Below are 19840 nucleotides of genomic sequence, written 5' to 3' on the forward strand. Positions count from 1 at the left end.
TCCAAGGAATGGCTGGAGGATTCGAACTGCTGAACTTTTGGTTAGCTGCCAAGTTCTTAACCATTATGCCACCAGGGCTCCATATATATATACACATATATATAATTTCCAAGCTATTATTATATTAAATAGAAATACTACCATTTCTGTAAGAAATACGATGCAGAGTATTGTCATTGCTTTGATAATTCTAAGGAAAATAGAAAAGAGAATTGGAATTAAAGGTATTACCGTAGGAAAAAAAAAAGACAAATGTTTCATTGATTAATGATAAGAGTTTTGTATTCTATATACAACATGAAGATCAATTAATGCTTTTGTAAATGAATTACATTTATTTCAGTAACGAAAGATACACTAGGCTTGTGGAAGAGAAAACAGAGTATTGTCAACATATAAGTGCAACATAAAATCAATTAAAATTCCAATGGATGAAGCCCTGAAACTATCACCCTGAGATAATCTTTAAACCTGAAACCAAAAATATCCCCTGAAGTCTTTTTAAAACCAAACAATAGTTTAGGTTAGCTAGTTAAAAATATCTGCCTTGAGCATTATGCTCTTCTATCTATAGGAGATCAAAGGGACAACAGTAACTCAAAAGATTAACTAGGAACCTTAGGGGGCAGTGAATTTATGTTAATGGGGGAGGAACAGCTCAGAAGAGGAGAGTGAGAAGGGTTGCACTACTTGAAGAATGTAATCAATATCACTAAATGGTACATGTAGAAAGCACTGAATTGGTGTATGTTTTGTTGTGTATATTCTCAGCAACAACAAAATAAGTAAATTATATTAAAAAAAAAATTCCAATGGGGAATTCTGGACACTATGCCTTAAATTTCTTCCCAAACATGAAAGAAATGATCAACAATTTTTGTTTTTGCTTTATTCATTGCTATATAGCCAGTGTGTAAAAGAGTCATTGGTATGTAGTAGCAGTAACTCAAATAAACTAATAATAGATAAATATATTATTTGATTATTGAGATATAACCACACTCAAAAATAAACATTCCTGTGGGTCAGAAACAAAAAGCAGTAGACCACTGGCCTACTGGGTCCTGTGTATGAATTACAAAAAGATAGTGAGGAATTTGACTTATGTACGGTAAAGGGAATCACAAGCACTTTATACATGGGGGTGGAAGCAAAATCAAGTTCAATACTGGGTCTAGAGCACAGCCCTGCCTCTCATTAAAAAGGGCTGAAAAAACATGAACGTATCTGAAGTGCAGCCACCACCCATCTGTTTGTCAGTGGAGGTTTGCATGGGTTGCTATGATGCTGAACAGATTTCAGCAGAGCTTCCAGACTAAGATGGACTAAGAAGAAAGGTCTGGAGATCTACTTCTGAAAATCAGCCAGTGAAAGCTCTGTGGATCACAATAGTCTGATCTGCAACTGATCCTGGGGATAGCCCTGGACTGGGCAACCTTCGTTCCATTGTATATGAGGTTGCCATGAACCGGGGCAGCTATCAAGAACAATCTTCCTGGTTGAATCAGCAGTGGCAGGACAAGTTACTCAGTGTTGGAAATGGGATATACTCCATATTGCTGCAAGATGGGACCCCAAAGCCGTCAATATAAGACCAGTTTCCAGACTAGAGATCTAGGGAAGGAACCACAAAACTGCTAGACAGAGGTGGCACACAGAGACAGGCAAAAGCAAAAGCACATAAACAAACTCACTTGCAAGGTGATCTAGCAAAATGCCAAGGGCCATGAGAACATCGAACAAAAAGAAAGCTAATACAATGAATAATTTAGAGATGAATCAACTCCTAATGAAGATAAATTCATCTGGGTGAAGAAATCTAAAAGAAGATATGCCATAACTTTGTTTTTAAAAAATGAAAAACATAATTACATAGTGTTTTTAAGATGACCTGAATAAACAGCAATATAGACCACAGTCCAGGAAAAGGCAGACAAAAATCATAAAGATGTCAAACGAAATACTACCAAGTTGATGCAATCCCAATCAACATTCAAATATTGTGACATTTTTATGGAGTTTTATTCTAAAATTAATATGCATTAATGATGGATCCGAATGGTGCAAACAATTCTTAAAATGAAGAACTAGGAAGAGATACAGGCAAGGTAATCTGTTAAGGTGACTCATAAAACAAGAGAACAAAGGGAGAGTGCCCAGCACATATGAGAACTTGTATATAGGAAGGGAGGCACTTCCAATCAATGGGCAGAGGATATTTTATTGAGAAAACTGTATTACAGGCAAAGTGGAATTCTGGATAGAAAAAATCAAATTGTATTTCTGCTACACAATGTATTCTAATATAAAATCCACATAAATTAAAGGCATGAATATAAAAAAAAAAGCTTTGAAATGAAAATCAGAGCTTTGTAACTTCAGAAAGGGAAGAATTTCTTAAACAAGATTCAAAAACCAAGAAACACAAAGGAAAAACCTGATAAAATTGACACCACAAAAATTGAGAATTTATCTATATATATACACACGTTGTTGTTGTTAGGTGCATTCAAGTCAGTTCGGACTCATAGAGACCCTATGTACAACAGAACGAAACACTGCCCGGTCCTGCATCATACATAGCTTTTGTTAAAAAAGTTAAAACGCAAAGTACAACTGAAAGAGAATACTTACAACATATAACACAGACAAAGGCTTAGTTTGCATGAGAATGTATAAAAAACTCCTACACAGATGATAACTAATTCATTCCTATTTGGAAGCTCTACTTCCCCTTCTGAGAATTAGTAATCGGATGGCAAATCTTGAAGAAAATGGCATTCTCAGACTTTAGTGCACAGACTAAGGGAATGCTGAGAGTGTTCTGGACTTGAGTATCTCTTCAGGCAGCAAAACTGCTGAACTCAGATCTTACCCCATGGGAGTCCTGATGACAGCATGTCCTGACGTTGGAGCAATGTCACCACTCAGCATTTTGAATGTGGTACTCTTTCCAGCTCCATTCACTCCTAGAAGCCCAAAGCATTTGCTTTCACCCAACTATGAGCTGATACTGTTGGTTTGTGATAATTGTAGACTTTTAAAATAATACCACTGTATAAAGCACTTCAATGATTACGAAGTACTTTCAAAACCATCATGGCATTCGAGGCATATAAAATTTCCAACATGAATTTATAGACATTGCTGTAGAAAACTCAAGAAGATGAGAAGTAAATGCCAACTACCCCAAACTATGCTGAGATATCCCATGTCATGTATATTTTAAAAGTACTTTCTAAAGACAGTCCATTTTCCATTCTCCTCATACCCTACTATGTATATACTAACTATATATATGTGTGTGTATATATATATATACACATTTATAAAACCTGTTGCCATCAAGTCGATTCCAACTCATAGCGACCCTATAGGACGGAGTAGAATGGCTCCCATAGTGTTTCCAAGGAACGGCTGGTGGATTCGAACTGCCAATCTTTTGGTTAGCAGCCATAGCTCTTAGCCACCACGCCACCAGGGCTCCATGTATAGGTATATATATGTATGTACACATATACATACATGTATTATATATATAGTTAGTATATAACTATATATAGTTAGTTATTACAAGTTGGTTCCCACCCTTCTTGAACACCTTGCTTTTCCACTGAACAGACTATTTGACTGTCACTTGTAAATTTAGTCCTAACCTAGAGTCTGGGCTAGTGCTGACCTTAATTAAGAAGGCAATATTTAATGACCTCTAGTTCCATGCTCTGACACTCAGCATCAAGTCAGCTTATTTCTTGATTCAATCTTGTATTATATTCCATGTTAAAGAGCACCTTTTCACTTTCTTTTCTAGACCTAGTCTCTATCTTGTACCTCAGCATATTCTTTGCCTGAGATTCTACCTTGGAGACTGAGTCTTACTGGTTCTTGCCCATCTCCTTCCACGACACTTGTCTCCTGATGGCTGCTGTGTTCTGACATGCTGCTACCTGGTGACAAACTGATACACTTCCTGACCCCTCGAGTCTCAGAAAATTGGGGCTGTACATTCCCTGTCACCATGCCCCACCTAACTATCTCATATCCTATGTTTTACCTCTGGATGCCAGATGCTTTCCTGAATTGGGACCCGCTTCAATTACTGTGTTTCTCCTAATTAAACTGGATGTCTCCCCCATCTGAAAAATGACCCATCTTGTGCCAGGGCTGTGCCATGTCACAGTTGTCAGTCAGACCATACTTGAGCTGGCTGTACCAAGGTAAAATTCCATCACCCTAGCTAAACTGTGCCTATTCTTCAAAGCTTAAAGCAAAACCTATCTTTTTATAAAGTGCCCTCTGCCCTATGAGCCCATGCCTGCCCTGCTGTCCTTCCCTGAACTTACAGCACTTAAGACAATATTCCCTGTTCACCTTTAATCTTGTCCTACCTCGGGATAGCACTTAAGTTGTTATATAACACTGTATGTTTTTGATCTTTTGTTTCTTACTCAATTATTAATTCCTAGAGTGCTAAGGGTAGTTCTTAGTCATCTCTGTCCCTTCCACAGACCCTTGCATAGATGTTATATCTAGGTACTTAAATGGTGATGCTCATAAAAGCTTGCTGCTGTTATTGTATGCTGTTGAGTTGATTCCAACTCACAGTGATCCTATAGGACAGAGCAGAACTGCCCCGTAGGTTGTCCAAGGCTGCAATCTTTACAGAAGCAGACTGCTACATCTTACTCCCACGGAACAGCTGGTGGGTTCAAACCATTGACTTTTCAGTTAGCAGTCTAGTGCTTAACCACCATGCCACCAGGGTTTATTCATAAAAGCTCAGAGGAACCCTAATTTAAATGGCATCTTGGAATCATTTCAGATACATGGAGCATCATTCTTATGAAGATTCTCAAGTTTTCTCTTATCCCTTGGCTTAAACCTACTGTGGAGACATGACAAAAATAATATCCATTTTTAACCCCAAACCCCAAATCCATTGCTGTTGAGTCAGTTCTGACTCATAGTGACCCTAAAGAACAGAGTAGAACTTCCCCGTAGGGTTTGGTTTAGCAGGCAAGTTCTTAACTGCTTTACCACCAGGCCTCCTCATCCAGTAAGATACCTACGACAGCATAGCTAGTCTTAGAGAAGTGGCAAATAACAACAACAACAAAAATCTTTCCTTAACATTTTATTCTACTACAGATCATGGGCCCAGGTTCTAAGGCTACTGCTGAATGGCTTTAGATTGGTCACTTGACTCCTTCCTACCTCGGAACACTTCATATCTGAAACACCTACTCTCAGCTCTCAGCTCACAAGCAGGGCACAGATATATAACTTTCTTTGAATTTCTCAGGAGCTTGGAACAATGTAAATCCAAGGTCCTCTTTTATTTTTAACAGTTAATTAAAGGTAATCATTTCTATAACTAATTTCCCTTACATATTAAGCACAAATCAAGAACAATTTATGTGGCTTCTGTCAGTTCTGATCAAACATTTTTTCTCTTATTAGTGTCATATTCATGAAAAAATTTATGAGCTATTGCTATGGTGTGTGAGTTTTCTTTACCTTGGCAGAGTAGCATGTTACTAGATGGGTCTAATTGGCCACTTAAAGAATATTAAAGTCCAAGTTGGAAGTGCTTCCCTTAATTAATTGGATTCACAAAATATTTCCACTGAATAAAAAGTCATCTCTTAACCCAAACAATAATTAAAACTCCCCATTCACATGAATTTTTAAAAATTATGAAACAAAATAAATAAACTCTATCAATCAGTGAAGTTTTCTGTATGGAAAGAGCCAATAGATAGTCTACTCATCTTCTGCTTCTACTGATTTTAGAGCAGTTCCTGAAATTGGAAGGCTCCTTTTAGTTATTTTAGATATTCTGAAAATAATGATTAACATTAGAATTCATAGGATTGCAACAGGAAGGAGTAAAATAGAAGCTTCTTTACCTCTCCTCTTGGTATGCCCAAGCTAATATCTTGTACAGCAGTGGTCTTCTTGAAAAAGCTTTGATAACTTTTACTAAGATTGTGTAACACAAGAATATCTCCACTGGTTCTTCCTTCAAACACTCTCATTTGCTCTTTTTCAACATCTATATCCTTAGAAGTTTTGACTGTGCCTCTGAGGGCAGAATGACCCCTGGGAAGATAAAATCAGAGATAATTCACACATGAGAGATTATACTGGAAGAGTCCACAGAAACACAGAGATCAGAAATCTATAAAAACAAAACAAAAACAGACCGCTGCAAAATAAAACTAAAATCCTACTGCCGTTGAGTCAATTCCAATTCCTGGCAAACCCATGTGTTACAGAGTAGAAATGATCCATAAGGTTTTCTTGACTAATCTTCATGGAAGCAGATCATCAGGCTTTTCTTGTGCGGAGCCACTTGGTGGGTTCAAATCTCCAGCCTTTAGGTAAGCAGCTGATTGTAAACCACTTGCACGACCCAGGCTGCTCCAGACATCTGCGGTATCATCCTATTCCTGCCGTCTGATTACAATTACCAGCAATAGTCAGCTTTCACTCACTAATCTGAAGAAAACACTCATGTTTCTATAAGACACTGAAATGGATCAACACTCAACTAGAGCTACTTTTCAATTTTATAAATTAAAAGTCATCCCAGACTTACGCTATAAAGAAGCTATCACAAAATTATCATAAGGAGCCAACTTGTCTAAGTCCTTTTAGAAAAGTAATTAAACAGATCATTTAATAGAGTAGATTGTAAATGTTGTCGTTGTGTGCCATCATACCATGGACTCAGTGACACTGTATGACAGAATGGAACTGCCCCATAGGGTTTCCTTCAGATTGTATATACAAGTTCTAAAACATTATATAGTATATATTGAATTGTATGAAAGGATAGGATGGCAAGCACATTGCATAATGCCTTGAACACTGTATTCAATAGTATTTGTCCAATGAGTAAAAAATATATACAGAATTGCTCATTTTTCAATATTCTATATGATTTTCAGTCTGCTGCATTTTAATTTGCAAATAAATTTTCAATTTCCCCTGTAAAGTGTAATATGCCAACATTTTAATGGTTAAAAAGGTGCAGCCTACAGAGTTAGCATTGTATCAACTTCCGTTTCCTGGTTTTGACAATGTATTATGGTTATACCATGTATATCAGATTATCATTGGGGAAGTGGGCGAAAGGTGCATAGGAAAACGCACCATACCAATTCTTCAACTTCTTGAAATCTTAAACTATTTTAAAATAAAATAAAACATTCACTGCCAATCCGCAGTACCTCGCCAACTATTTTTCCTATATTATTTTCCATACCTGAAATTACCATTTGACAAATATATAATTTATTCCACATATGACATAGATGATGAGAAAATATAGCTAGATACATGGGAGTAAATATTGTATAATTCCATTTATATAACACTTAAAGGCATGAACAATGCATCAATGAATTTAAAAACAAGAATAGCGGTTAGCTATAGAGTGGTTATTGGCTGGAAGAGGTCTATGAGGGGGCTTCTGAGGTGTTGGTAGTTTTCAATTTATTAATCTGAGGGGGTTATAGGGGTTTACGCAACTGGGAAAATGCACTGAATTTTACATTTTTCTGTATGAATGTTACTTCAAAAAACAATTTATTTAATGTAAAAGGGGGAAAAAGTACAAACTGGACCTCTCTCCTCCCTTCCCAGTTGAAGGTACTTTTGTTTTCTTTTCTTTTTTTTACCACCCCTGGAGAAAATCTTGTTTTATTTTGAACAAAATTCTAATTCTCCATGAAGCCTGGCATGTAGTTTACTTTGCTTCTTCAGCCCTAGAAGGTTCATTTCCTGACACTTACCCTATCTTGGCCTTCCAGAGGTCCTTTTCTCTCTCCAGCTCTGTTCTTTCCTGTTTCCACGTTCACCCTGCTGTCACCCAGATCAGTGGTTCTCCTCCTGTCCTCATTAGTCACCTGGGAAGTTTTATCATTGCAACCTGTTTCCCACTCTCAGAGCCTGTGCTCTTATGGTTCTAGGGTGGCACCCAGGCATGTACATTTGTTTAAACCCAAAGTTATTCTAATGGCTCAAACAGATTTTACTCTATTTCCCGCATAAAGGAACTTAGGGTCAAGCAGAGGAGATTAAGATATAACTTGTATAAAACAATGTGGATGTGCATTGATAGTAAACAACAGGATGTAGTGGAAATACTGAGAAGGCATCAAACCTAGCCAGTGAGACAGGGAGGGGCTGGGAGGAGATGATGGAAGTGAGAGAGGTCAATCCCAGCAGAGGATACAGACTTGGCATGGATCCAAGACCAGTGTACATCTATGTGGGGGTTGGGGAAAGAGTCCAATAGTTCGACAAAGTATGAGGTGCTAGGCTTAGGGAGGGGCGGCCCACCAATGACCATGTTAAGAATCTTGGACTTTATCTTTTAGGCAGTGAATAGTGGTCTGGTTATATCTCAATTTTAAAAACAAACTGGCTTAGTTGTTGTGATAGTTATCCATAACGGACTAGTACGCCAGTATTGTAAACATTAAATTTCTTTGCTTTGTCTCCTTACTGAGAAAGAACAATAAATATTGACTATTTACTTTACATAAAAATGACATTATTATAAAATATGGTTTAATTTATATTTACAGCCTACCAAATAAAGGCAATACAGAAAGGCTTCTCCTTAAAGAAAAATCTTCTCTTAAAAAAAAAAAAAAAAATGCTGGAGAACTCAGCACCTGAAATCTTTCAAAGGGAATTCTACATTACAGGTTTTAAAATTGATTAAATGTATAAGGGTCAATCACAAAACCAATTAGGTTTGAAAGGCACTCCGAATTTTATTCTAACTTCAGTCAGATATTGGAAATCTATGTATTTCAGAGTTATTGTGGCCAATTCAAAAGAGCTTTGCATTTGTATTCAAGATAGTTGCTTACCTGAGCAGTTGAAAAGGGGTTATGTAAGGAAATATGTCACGAAAAGACTGAAGGGGAAGAAATTCTATAAGGAAGTCATCATAAAATTTTAATAATTTGCATTTATTATTTTTAATAGGCTCTCCAGTGACATGGTCCTAATTAGTAATTTCTCCATGACAGAGCCCTCTCATAAGGAGAAGTCAGAGGGAAACATGTACCTCTTAGAAAGACAAGGTCAATCAATTGAGGCCACTTGGGTCATGGATAGTGGAGACGTGCCATTATGGATCCTATACAAGAGAGCACATTTCTTTCTCATCTCTTTCAAATGTTTTATCTGACAATATTTTAGACATCCTTGCAAAGCCACCTTAAATCCTGTGTAGAGTATTGGTGAGATATATAGATATATAAATATAGAGATATAGATATACATACACATATATATGCAAAAACATATATAACCATATTATATATCCACATATGTACATATCCCCCTTGTGCTACTTTGATTGTACTGACTTTTATCCTAACAAAGATAGAAGCAACAGTATCTGGCAAAGGTCATGTGGTTACCTTCACTGAATTCCCATACATACCTGCTTCCAGGAGCTAATTTTTTAGCCATAAAAATAAAATTATGTTATAGTATCAACCAAACTCACCTTCAGTGCTACAATCAAAGTAATGGGGCAATTGAGCAATTTCAAAATAGAAAATACATCGATTGATATAATTAAATAACTGGAAAGATCATCCCATAGGGTGGCACCTTATCTTTTGTCATTTTCCTTCTTAGTGCTGGTGACTGACACTAATCAAAAAAAGAGCAGCTTATGAAATATTAACGCATTAGAACTGTGTGTAATACTGATCAGACATGTTTCTTATCTTGCAACTTCCGGGGTGTATTTTTCACTCCCTCCCTTTATCTGAGAATCTGTGCCACTCAAGTATGAGCACTGCAGGACACACCTCCACTGCTGCAGAAGGTCCCAGTGCAACAGAAGCCTCAGGAGGAGAAGAACCGTGCCCTGGAACGCCAACACCACGAAGATCCAGCCCAGGAAGTTCATCTCAAAGGGACTCACATAGGAATCAATGCCGAAGTTGTGGGTCAGGTCATATTTGATCTGATTATAACAGAGTTCTATCAGTCCTTGACCCAGGCAGAATTGAGGAAAGATAGTAAAAACCCATTTGAGGACATCATAAACGTTCTGTAGATTCTGTACAGTGAAAGAAAGAGAAATCAAAATTTAAAATACCTTCATTTAACAAAACATACCAGTAACTTCTATTTCTCCTTGGCCAGTCCCATATTCCAGGTCCTCCCTGTCCCAGGCACTCAGTGACATTCTCGGAACAGACTAGAACCCTCACTCCTGTCCATAGTCTTCCTTCTCCCAATCTTGCTGAGTGCAATCAATGAAAATCATCATCCTCAGCTGCTGCTGCTAAAAACACATGGTTTCCATCATTAAGGATTCAGATTTCTCTGTGTGGCTTTAGTCTTTGTTCTCTCCTAGTCTCAACCTCAGTTATTTCAAAGCTTCTCTTCTTTTCTTAAATCACCTCAATCTCAGAAGAAATCTCGTAATTTTCAAACACCTTCAATCTCCTAATATTCAAAGAAAATAGAACCTACCAAAAGGGATTTCTTCAATGTCATCTTTTCCCTCTGCTAACTCAGTTTACCTATATCTGGTCTTCTTGCCACAAGGAATTTTTACTTGGGCTCTGGGTCTCATTCTCTCTCCTCCTCTAGGCCCTCAGACCACCAATTATGTCCCCTCTCCTATATCACCATCTTCTCTACTTGCTCCTTTCCATTAGTGATTTTTCATACTCAAGTCTCTCCCATCCTAAAAGCTCTAGCCAATGCTCCCTCATGCCCACATCCTCTCTGTCTACCATAACCTCTCTCGTGTGACTCCCAAGCTTACAGAAAGTGTCAACTGTTTTCTCATTCTTCACACTATCCCCTCCTTCCCTTCTTAACCAACTGCCATTTCCTCTGAAACTGATTTCATCAGGTCATCAAAGCTCTCCTTGTTGGAAAATGCAAGGAGAACTTCTTGGAGACTGTCAACTGAACTCTTGAAAGTACGTGCTACCAATAATCCCAACATCACCTCCTTCACTTCTTAACTGATTGCCGTTTCCTTTCCCGGTCATCTAAGTTCTCCTTGTTGGAAAATGCAATGAGTACTTCTTGGGGACTGTCAATTGAACTCTTGAAAGTATGTGCCACGAGCAAGCTCCCTTCTTTCCAAAATGCTCTTTTTCCTTGAATATATTCCTCCAACATTACTGGCCAATGCCTTTCAGATTCTCAGGGACTCTGTATTCCTTACTTCTCCAAAATATTAGTCCTCAGGGTTTTCTCGCTTATTAGTGGTTTTCTCACGCTTCACCCTCTACCTTCTCTGGGTTGATGACTTCCAAATCTCTAGCTTCAAATCAGGTATCTATTCTGAGCACCAAACTGTATATCCAGCTTCTTAGTAGACATCTCCTCATGGGTCCCACTTGCATCTCAAATTGAACATGTGCAAAATGAAAGCCATCCAAAAACTTCCATTACAGAGTCCCCAGATAGTTGACAAGTATTTTATTGAGCCTCAACCACATTCCATGCTCTGTTCCAGGTATTGGGGTACAGCAATAAGAGCAGAAAACATCCCTTGCAGAGTCTTCTTTTTGAGACTGCTCATTGAATGACACCAGCATTCAATCTCTGCTTCCTCTATTTTACATCCCACATCAAGACAATTCTTTCTCCAAAATAACTTCAAAAACTATTTTACTTCTTTCAATTCCTGTTGCTGTTACCTTAATTCAAGCTGTAAAACTCTCTCTCCTAGGTTGTTGTAACAGCTTTCTTCTAGCCAGTTCCCTGCTTTCAAACATTATCCCCTCCAAATTGTCTCCACACTGCATCTTTCTAAAATGAAAACTTTATTTCCTTGATTAAAGCCACTTAAAGCCATTGTCTATTTCCTTCAGGTGAAGTCCAAGCACTTTAGCGAGGCATGGGATGCCCTCTCTGTATTTAAACACTTCTTCAGCCTTCTATTTCACCACCCTCACTCCCTTCACATTGTACTCTCCAGCTTTACTCAGCCAATTATAGTTACCAGAAAGCACTCTAGGTCTTACCTTGTGCTCTTTCCTATGACTGTAATGCCTCCTACTTTTCCCCTTTAGATTGTTAGCTTAGAGCTTACCTATGATCACTCCCAGATTTGGTTAAAAGCTACTCTTCTGATCTCAAAGGACACTCTGGATTCCTCACTAGTATACTTCTAATCACACTGTTCACGTCTCTGTTTGATCCACTGGACTTTAAACTCTTTGAGGGCAATGCATGAGTATGTTTATCACTGTATGCCATGAACCAAATATAATGTGTGAGATACAACAGGTGATTGATAAATAGGGTCTGAATGAATGAATGGACAAATATTTGCACCATCAAAATATTTCCTTCTAAAGAGTACACATATGCATGTTTTATATACATCATATGTCCTAGTGCATAAATAGTTAATTTATTAAGTTTAAGAAAATATCAAAAAGAGTATTCTTCCAGTCATTCATTTACTTAACAGTAAAGCAAAATACTTAAGACTTTGGACTTCGCAGACAGTCAAACTTGGGTTAATGAGCTGGCTTTACCACTTTTTAGAAATACTTGGTTTGTGGCAAGTTAATTAACTTCTCTAAGCCTTAGTTTATCATGCTTTAATGTGGATAACATGAGTAGCCACAAGGTGACATGAGTGTTCAAATGAATGGATAGTATTAGTAGTTATTTTACTAGGTAACTATGAGCATTTAAATAACACGGAAAATTCCTAGCTTATACTTGTTGCTACTAGCCATCAAGTTGGCTCCAACTCACAGCCACTTTGTGTAAAACAGAACAGAATCTTGCCCAGTCCTGTGCCCTCTTCAAGATTATTGGTATGTTTAAATCCATTGTTGTAACTATTGTGTCAATCCATCTCATTGAGGGTTTCCCTCACTTTCATTGAACCTTTACTTTATGAAACATTACGTCTTCTTCTAGCATTTATCTTTCCTGATGATGTGTCCAAAGTAAGTGAGCCAAGTCTCGCCATCCTTGCTTCTAAGGGGCATTCTGGTGTATTTCTTCTGAGATTGATTTGTTCATTCTTTTGGCAATGGCTCTGCCACAGTGTGTTGAACTTGACCTTTCTGGTCCAAGGACTAAGATCTTCCCAGCAGAACGCACAGCCTATGGCACAATACACTAAAATGGTGAGCTATTGAGCTGACCTTTAGATTTCATGTATTTAACCCAGAAAGGCCATATAACTACAATTACCAAACAAAGCTATGCAAACAGAATAGAGAATTAGACTTGGATATTTATAGTCTTTCTCTCCTTACATTCAAATTCATAACTGATCCAAAAATAAGCAATAATTTTTATAAGGGAGAAAAATTATAATAATATGTATATATGACACACAATGGTATACGTTTCATGTCATTGAAGAATTAACTTATAGAATTGTCAATTATACATTTCATTCTAGATAATGCCCAGTTTTTCCTTAAAACACAAATTTTTATAATCCACCAGCATAAATGTAGTCTTAAGTAATGTGATTTGGAGGCAATAGAAAATTTGATAAAGACTTTTAGAAGTATGTATTGTTATATTATGGTTTCTGCGTGCAGACATGGGGAAAATATGAAAGTGTCATTAGTTTTCCCTTAGGTTCTAAATTGACTGATTGCCATTATTTATAGATTTCAGCCAGTCCTAAAGGGGGTTATTAATCCCACTTCCCATAAAACTATGTCATTGGATCAATTAATATGTCACTTGAAAGGATTTTCTACTACTAGTTATAGTATAGAAACAACAGAGTATTCCAGCTTTTAACTCAGGAGCGGATAATTCAGGAAATGACACACTGAGAGTGATGGCTTTATATCTGACTTTAAAGAATTCACAATTGTCTCTGTGAAAGGATGAGCAAATGTGTCCATCATGTATGAACACTGAATGAGCAAATAATCAGCACAGGTGAGGGAGGATGTAGCTGTACAAATTCATGGGGATAATGATCCACCAGTGTCCATTTTAGGATATGTGCAGATGGAGTGAAGTGACCAGTATACACATGAATAATCACTGAAGTCCATGAGGTTTTCCTTGACCTACACCACCCCCACCCCATCAGGGAGCCTCTCTAGTCAGAGACATAGATGCTCCAGATCTTGTGTTAGAACCTAAAGTGCATTTTGTATAGAAATCAGCTTCTAAATTGTGATTTTGTAAAAATTAAAATGATCATTTTGACAATATAGTTTGTATATGCAATCGTTAATACTGGTTATACTGCTTCTGAAGACTGATCTGAGAATCTTACTTTCTTCCATTGATTCTATAAGAATATATTGCAAACTACACAACTTACAAATGAATGCTTGAAATCATCCATTTATAATGTTGAGTTTTATAAACATCTTTTAACTTTTTATAAAAAAATTTTGTAAAGAGCAAAGGAAATGAAAGACCTTATAAAAAGCAATAAAATGTCTTTTATGATTTGTTACAAATGGATTTTGATCCACTTTTTCACAAACAACCTATTCTCTGTTGATTTTTTTTTTCCAAGTAAGTAACGTTATTTATAATTTGAGGGTACCAATGTCTTTCTATCTACCACACTATTAGAACTACACAGATGGAAAAGCTCCTGACAAGTTTCCCCTTTGACTCTGGAAAAATCTTCCTCTTTCCTTCCTTTTCCTTTTGGAGCTAAACCCGCATTATGTGATTATGTCCCCTAGAGCAGACCTCTGCTTCGGAGTTTCTCACCATAGAGATTATCTACCTCAATCTGTGTTCCTCCTGCCTTAGTTCATTATTGACATCCCTACCAGCCCATGTCATATTAGAGATCTGATGAGGGAGAAGGGAAAATTATATAACTGCTTCTGCTGATTTCAATTTTCTCCTCAAGATAAAGCCAATTAATGGCTCCACAGTTTTCTATTTAAAGGCTAGCCATATTAATACAGATTAGTGTCAACAGTAGAGCTCTAAAACTCACCAAAATAGATTGTTTCCTCCACTGAATGCATAATAAATGTTTGCATACATCTCTCCTTCTATACAAATATGATACATAGCAATAAAAAATAACAATAAAAAATAACACCCACCATCTTTTGAGAGTCAGCTGAGTCTCTGGAAGTCCAGTCATGTAGAAGTGAGCCTGCCCATAGAACTAAGTATTCATCCCTGTTCCATTTCAAATGAGAATAGAGTGCATCCTTCAGACCTGGGGGGCTCTGTGTCTTTCCTAGATTATTTTCTCTATCCCTGAGTCAGTGGAACATCTAGGACCCTAGGAACGTCTTAGGAATCAGACTCCACGCAAACAGCAGGGAGCAGGAGAGAGCAACGTGGTCAGAGTGAAGAATAGCAGGAATGAAAAGGACTGAAATATGGGGCAGAAAGGAGTGCAAACCAAAGTACATGCCCACAGGCAGCACAGGGGATGATGTCAAGTGGAAGGGTGGATTAAAGCACAGGCCACGGCCAGGTGTGCCACACTGGGGAGCAGATGAGGTGGAAAAGCATGGCCAGCAAAAAGAGATACGTCAGCAGAAAGGGATTCAGTTTGACCTAGAGACCTGCTTGGGGATGACACACACAAAAGCAACTTCCTAATGAGCATGGCCTGTTGGAGAGGGGTGTTCTTAGGGAGAGGTATTCCTCTCACAAGGAGAAATGCTCTGTAACCACAGAATCAGTCCTCAGGGCAGCCCTCTGCTCCAACACTTTGAACGTAGCAAAACCAAATTTGTGCCAGGGATTACAAGATCACCTCAGATAATATTCCAGACACGCTCTGGTCTGAGAGTATAGTCAGCCACTGTGGCCAATACTACCTCACCGTGTCTGCACCCAAAGGGAAGAATGTCTGCCCCTCCTATTGCAACGCCTTGACAAGACACATTTTCATTCATGCATTCATTCATTCAACCATCAATTCAATAACTCATCAACGAAGAGTCACTGACTAAGATGCTAAGGAGGCGGCCATGACCATCTTAGTCAGTCTGCCATTACGAATGGAGCAACAGAGACTGAGCGTTGTTTTGTTACTTATTGCTAAGCCTGGACCTGGCTTTATAATGGCATAATCGTTTTTGTAATTTAATTACAAGTCAATTTAATTAAAAGTCAATGTTACTTTCTGGAGTTTAAAGGCAGTGGATACTAGCACATTTCTACTTATTGCCAGTTGGGAATGCAACAAGATAGGCCTGAGTGAACACCGTCTCCTTAAGCGTGCCCCTAGACAGGTGATGCTGCTACTCACTGACCTGAGCTTTGGAGATGATGACCAACAGCCGAGGCATGATGGTAATGAGCATGGTGCAAAGGCCACAGATAAAGTTTAAAGAGATGAAGGAGATGAAAGCTACATCTGAACTTGAGAAGATCCTGGACAACAGATACATCCATGGAAGGGTTGCATATCTGAGAAGTAAAGAGAAAAAATAATGTTTAGTTTACTGTAACGCGTATTTCTATGAAGACTGAATTATAGATGAAATTGTATCGGCCTGGTCCTTTTTCTCACAAAGAAACAGAAACACACTTTCTTTATAGTCTTTTCTAAGGAGAACATTATTTCTGGGGCCTCCAGAGACACTGCACTACAATGGAAAGAGCATTGGACAGGGTCAAAACACACGGCTCACGTGTGGGCCTTGACTTTCGAGCTCTGTGAGCTGGGGCAAGTCAGTGGACTGTTCCCATAATCGCCTCGTTTCCATGCTGGGCCTGGTCCTTTGCTTTGACTGTCTTCACTAAAGCCAGGATAAAGCCTACTTTGTTGTAGTGGAAATTAAATTATATCAAGACCATGGAGAGCTGTAGAGCTCCATTTGATTACAAGGCATTAAAATAAGAACTGAAAGCTCCTTTTCAGAGTCTGCTATACGTTGGGCATTGTGTCATGTTTCCACCCTGTTCTCTCACGAGCATGGGTGCTGTAATCACTAGTTCACAGAGAGGAAAATACAAGTTGAGAAAGTTAAGATACCTTCATCAAGGTTTCACAGCTATTAAGCAGTGATGCTAAAAATGGGATTCAGATTGGTGTGCCCCCAAAACTGGGTAGTAAGTGGAATCACTTAATATTAAACCCTAGAAACCATCCTCAGAATCAGATGACATCAAGATCTAAGAAAGCACCCATCTGTATTTCTTCTTTCTTTCTCCTTCATCTTGGAATCGGGTTTCATTTGTGGTCAACTTCCTTCATCTTCTTTCTGTCACAATACCCTGTACCCCATTAAGGGAAATGGGTACTTTGAATTATGGTACAAAATACCAGCAAAGAAGTCACTTATTTTAAATCATAGCCTTTCTCATAAGACTCTCATACATACAGAGTCCTCACAAGTCCTCTGTATACTCATAATAAACCTGTCACTATTATCATAATGATTTATTGGTTTTACCTGTAATCCCTCAGTGCCTTCTATATGAGTGAGGTTCTCCTGATATGTTAGTTTTTAAATTTATGAGACTTTAAAATGATGAGAGATGGTAAGCCCCAGCTATTTTTTTAGTGTAGCTCCTTTTTCATATGAAATCTATGACATTGGAATCTGTCCCTGGGTCAAACAGAAAAATCCTCATGTTTCAGAAAATGTGATACAGTAAAACCTGTGGAAGCTGGAAACTGTGTAAGGCAGAATCCTGTCAGAGAAGAAAAACTCAAATATTTTCCACTAAAATGAGCACGAGGAAAGTGGTAAGACTGCACCCTGTCAAAGGTGGAAAATTGGCAAGATCCGGAAAAAGAAGGTAGTTCAGGCTCTCACGTTTCACTGTATACCTAATATAATGTTATACAAAAATCATATAGTCTTCCAGAAACTTTACTCACAAGCAATCTGCCTCATAATTTGGGCATGAAAAAAATGATTTTAGAGCACACAAGAGCTGTGAGAGCTTTAAAACAATTGCTGTAAAGAGCTGCTGTACCAAATAATTAAATTAAAACAATTAGCAACAAGGTAAATGTCTTAGTTATCTAGTGCTGCTGTAACGGAAATACCACAAGTGGGTGGTTTTAACAAACAGAAATTTATTTTCTCACAGTTTAGGAGGCTGGAAGTCCACGTTGAGGGCACTGACTTTAGGGGAAGGCTTTCTCTCTCTGTCAGCTCTGGAGGAAGGTCCTTGTCTCTTTTGAGCTTCTGCTCCTGGGTGATCTTCATATGACTTGGCATTTATCTTTCCCCATCTCTGCTTCTCTTGCTTGTTTGTTTAATCTCTTTTATATCTCAAAAGAGACTGATTTAAGACACACCCTACACTAGTCCTGTCTAATTAACATAAGAAAGATAACCCATTTCCAAATGGGATTATAACCACAGGCATAGAGGTTAGGATTTACAACACATATTTTGGGGGGACACAATTCAATTCATAACAGTCAGTCATAATTTTTCAGCACTAGGTCTAAAATAAAACACTACAGAAGAAATCAAATCCCCCACACATACTCCCACTCTCTTCCTGTCCTTTTCTGAGTATAAATCAAGTGCTACTTATACGGCTGCTTTTGGAAGCAAATGAAATAATAGTACTGAAAATATTTTTGAAGCGGAAATACAAGTATTAGTAGCAGATTGGGAGCCAATTTTGGGGCTCTAATTGCTGTAAAATTCATCTTTAGAGTGAACCAAAAATCTAATTTGAAACCACTGATTCAAACTCTATATTCTGTAACAACAGGTGACAACTTGGTTTTCATTTCCTTGTGACAGCCCTTTAAATAGTTGAAGATAACCACTGGGGCCCCCTGATGGCTCCACTACAAAAGACCAAACCTAGCCAGGTCTTTTCATTGCTCCTCGTATGACAATATACCCAACCAACTCTCTCTATTAAATGTTGCAATGTGGGGCCAGGAGAGTTTGGGTAGCAGCATTCATGCAGCATCTGACATGGTCTGCCTGGTACAAATCACAGCATGATCACCACCTCCTTTCATCAGAGTCTTTGTATCCAATAATGCAACCTAAGAATAAAGTGACCTCACTATCCTGCTGTCAAGTCCAGAAGTTCCCAATCTGTGCTAGAGGGACCAACTAACACCTCGACACTGGGCTCTGCTCAGTTTGAGACCATTCAGAATCCGTACTTTGTTACCCATTACATATGTATTCCATACTGGGTTATGCCATTTAAATATTTAACAAGTGGATCAAAGTATTATTTAAGAAAAGAAAAAAAAAGAATAAGAGACAAAGACCTAGTCTTAAATGATGCTACCAGAGTTCCCATTGGTACATTAATGAAGCATCTTTGCGTGTGTTTTTCCACCAACTATGAATCCATCCATTTTTTTAAATACTTTCATTAGTTACCTTTTCAAATAATTGTTCAAATAACTTCTTAATATCAGCATATTTGAACCTGTAGTCTTCCTTTTTTCTTTAGAAGGAAATTAAATTGGTTTATATGGTATATTTTTAGTGAAATTTATGGTGGCTTTTGATAATCTCCATGCTTTCATTAAAATATAATATGATGTCATTCTAAAATTTGCTAGAAATTGACATGCTGTTCACAAGTATTCTAGACTCTCTGGGAGGTTTCCCCCTTTGCAAAGTTGCCTTTCCTCCACACTGCATGGATTTTCCAAGACCCCAAACATGATTCTGTGACCTCATCTTCACAATCTTTTAGCACCAAATATGCAATTTCTCTGGATCTCAAAAATTCACTTTGTTTAAATCAGCTAGGCTCTCTTTTCTTTCTGATATTTTTAGACTTATTTTCCTCATTTTCATACCAATTCTTCAACTTTTCAGCTTAAATATAAAGTTTTCCTTGATAAAGAAAAAGAAAATTGTTACTGGGTATTTCTTTTTAAATCTCTTTCAAGAAA

General features: G+C 37.8%; 1 protein-coding gene across 1 annotated transcript in view; it reads right to left on the bottom strand.

Moving 5' to 3' along the window:
- The window catches only part of ABCA13 (ATP binding cassette subfamily A member 13), a 527556-nt gene that overhangs the window by 87610 nt on the left and 420106 nt on the right, over positions 1–19840 (bottom strand). Inside the window, 4 exon segments of the mRNA XM_023724448.1 lie at positions 2876–3000; positions 5910–6102; positions 9846–10099; positions 16251–16407. Of these exon segments, the coding sequence (XP_023580216.1) occupies positions 2876–3000; positions 5910–6102; positions 9846–10099; positions 16251–16407 (729 nt within the window).

Source organism: Trichechus manatus, unplaced genomic scaffold, assembly GCF_000243295.1.
Source record: "Trichechus manatus latirostris isolate Lorelei unplaced genomic scaffold, TriManLat1.0 scaffold00247, whole genome shotgun sequence".
NCBI lineage: Eukaryota > Metazoa > Chordata > Mammalia > Sirenia > Trichechidae > Trichechus > Trichechus manatus.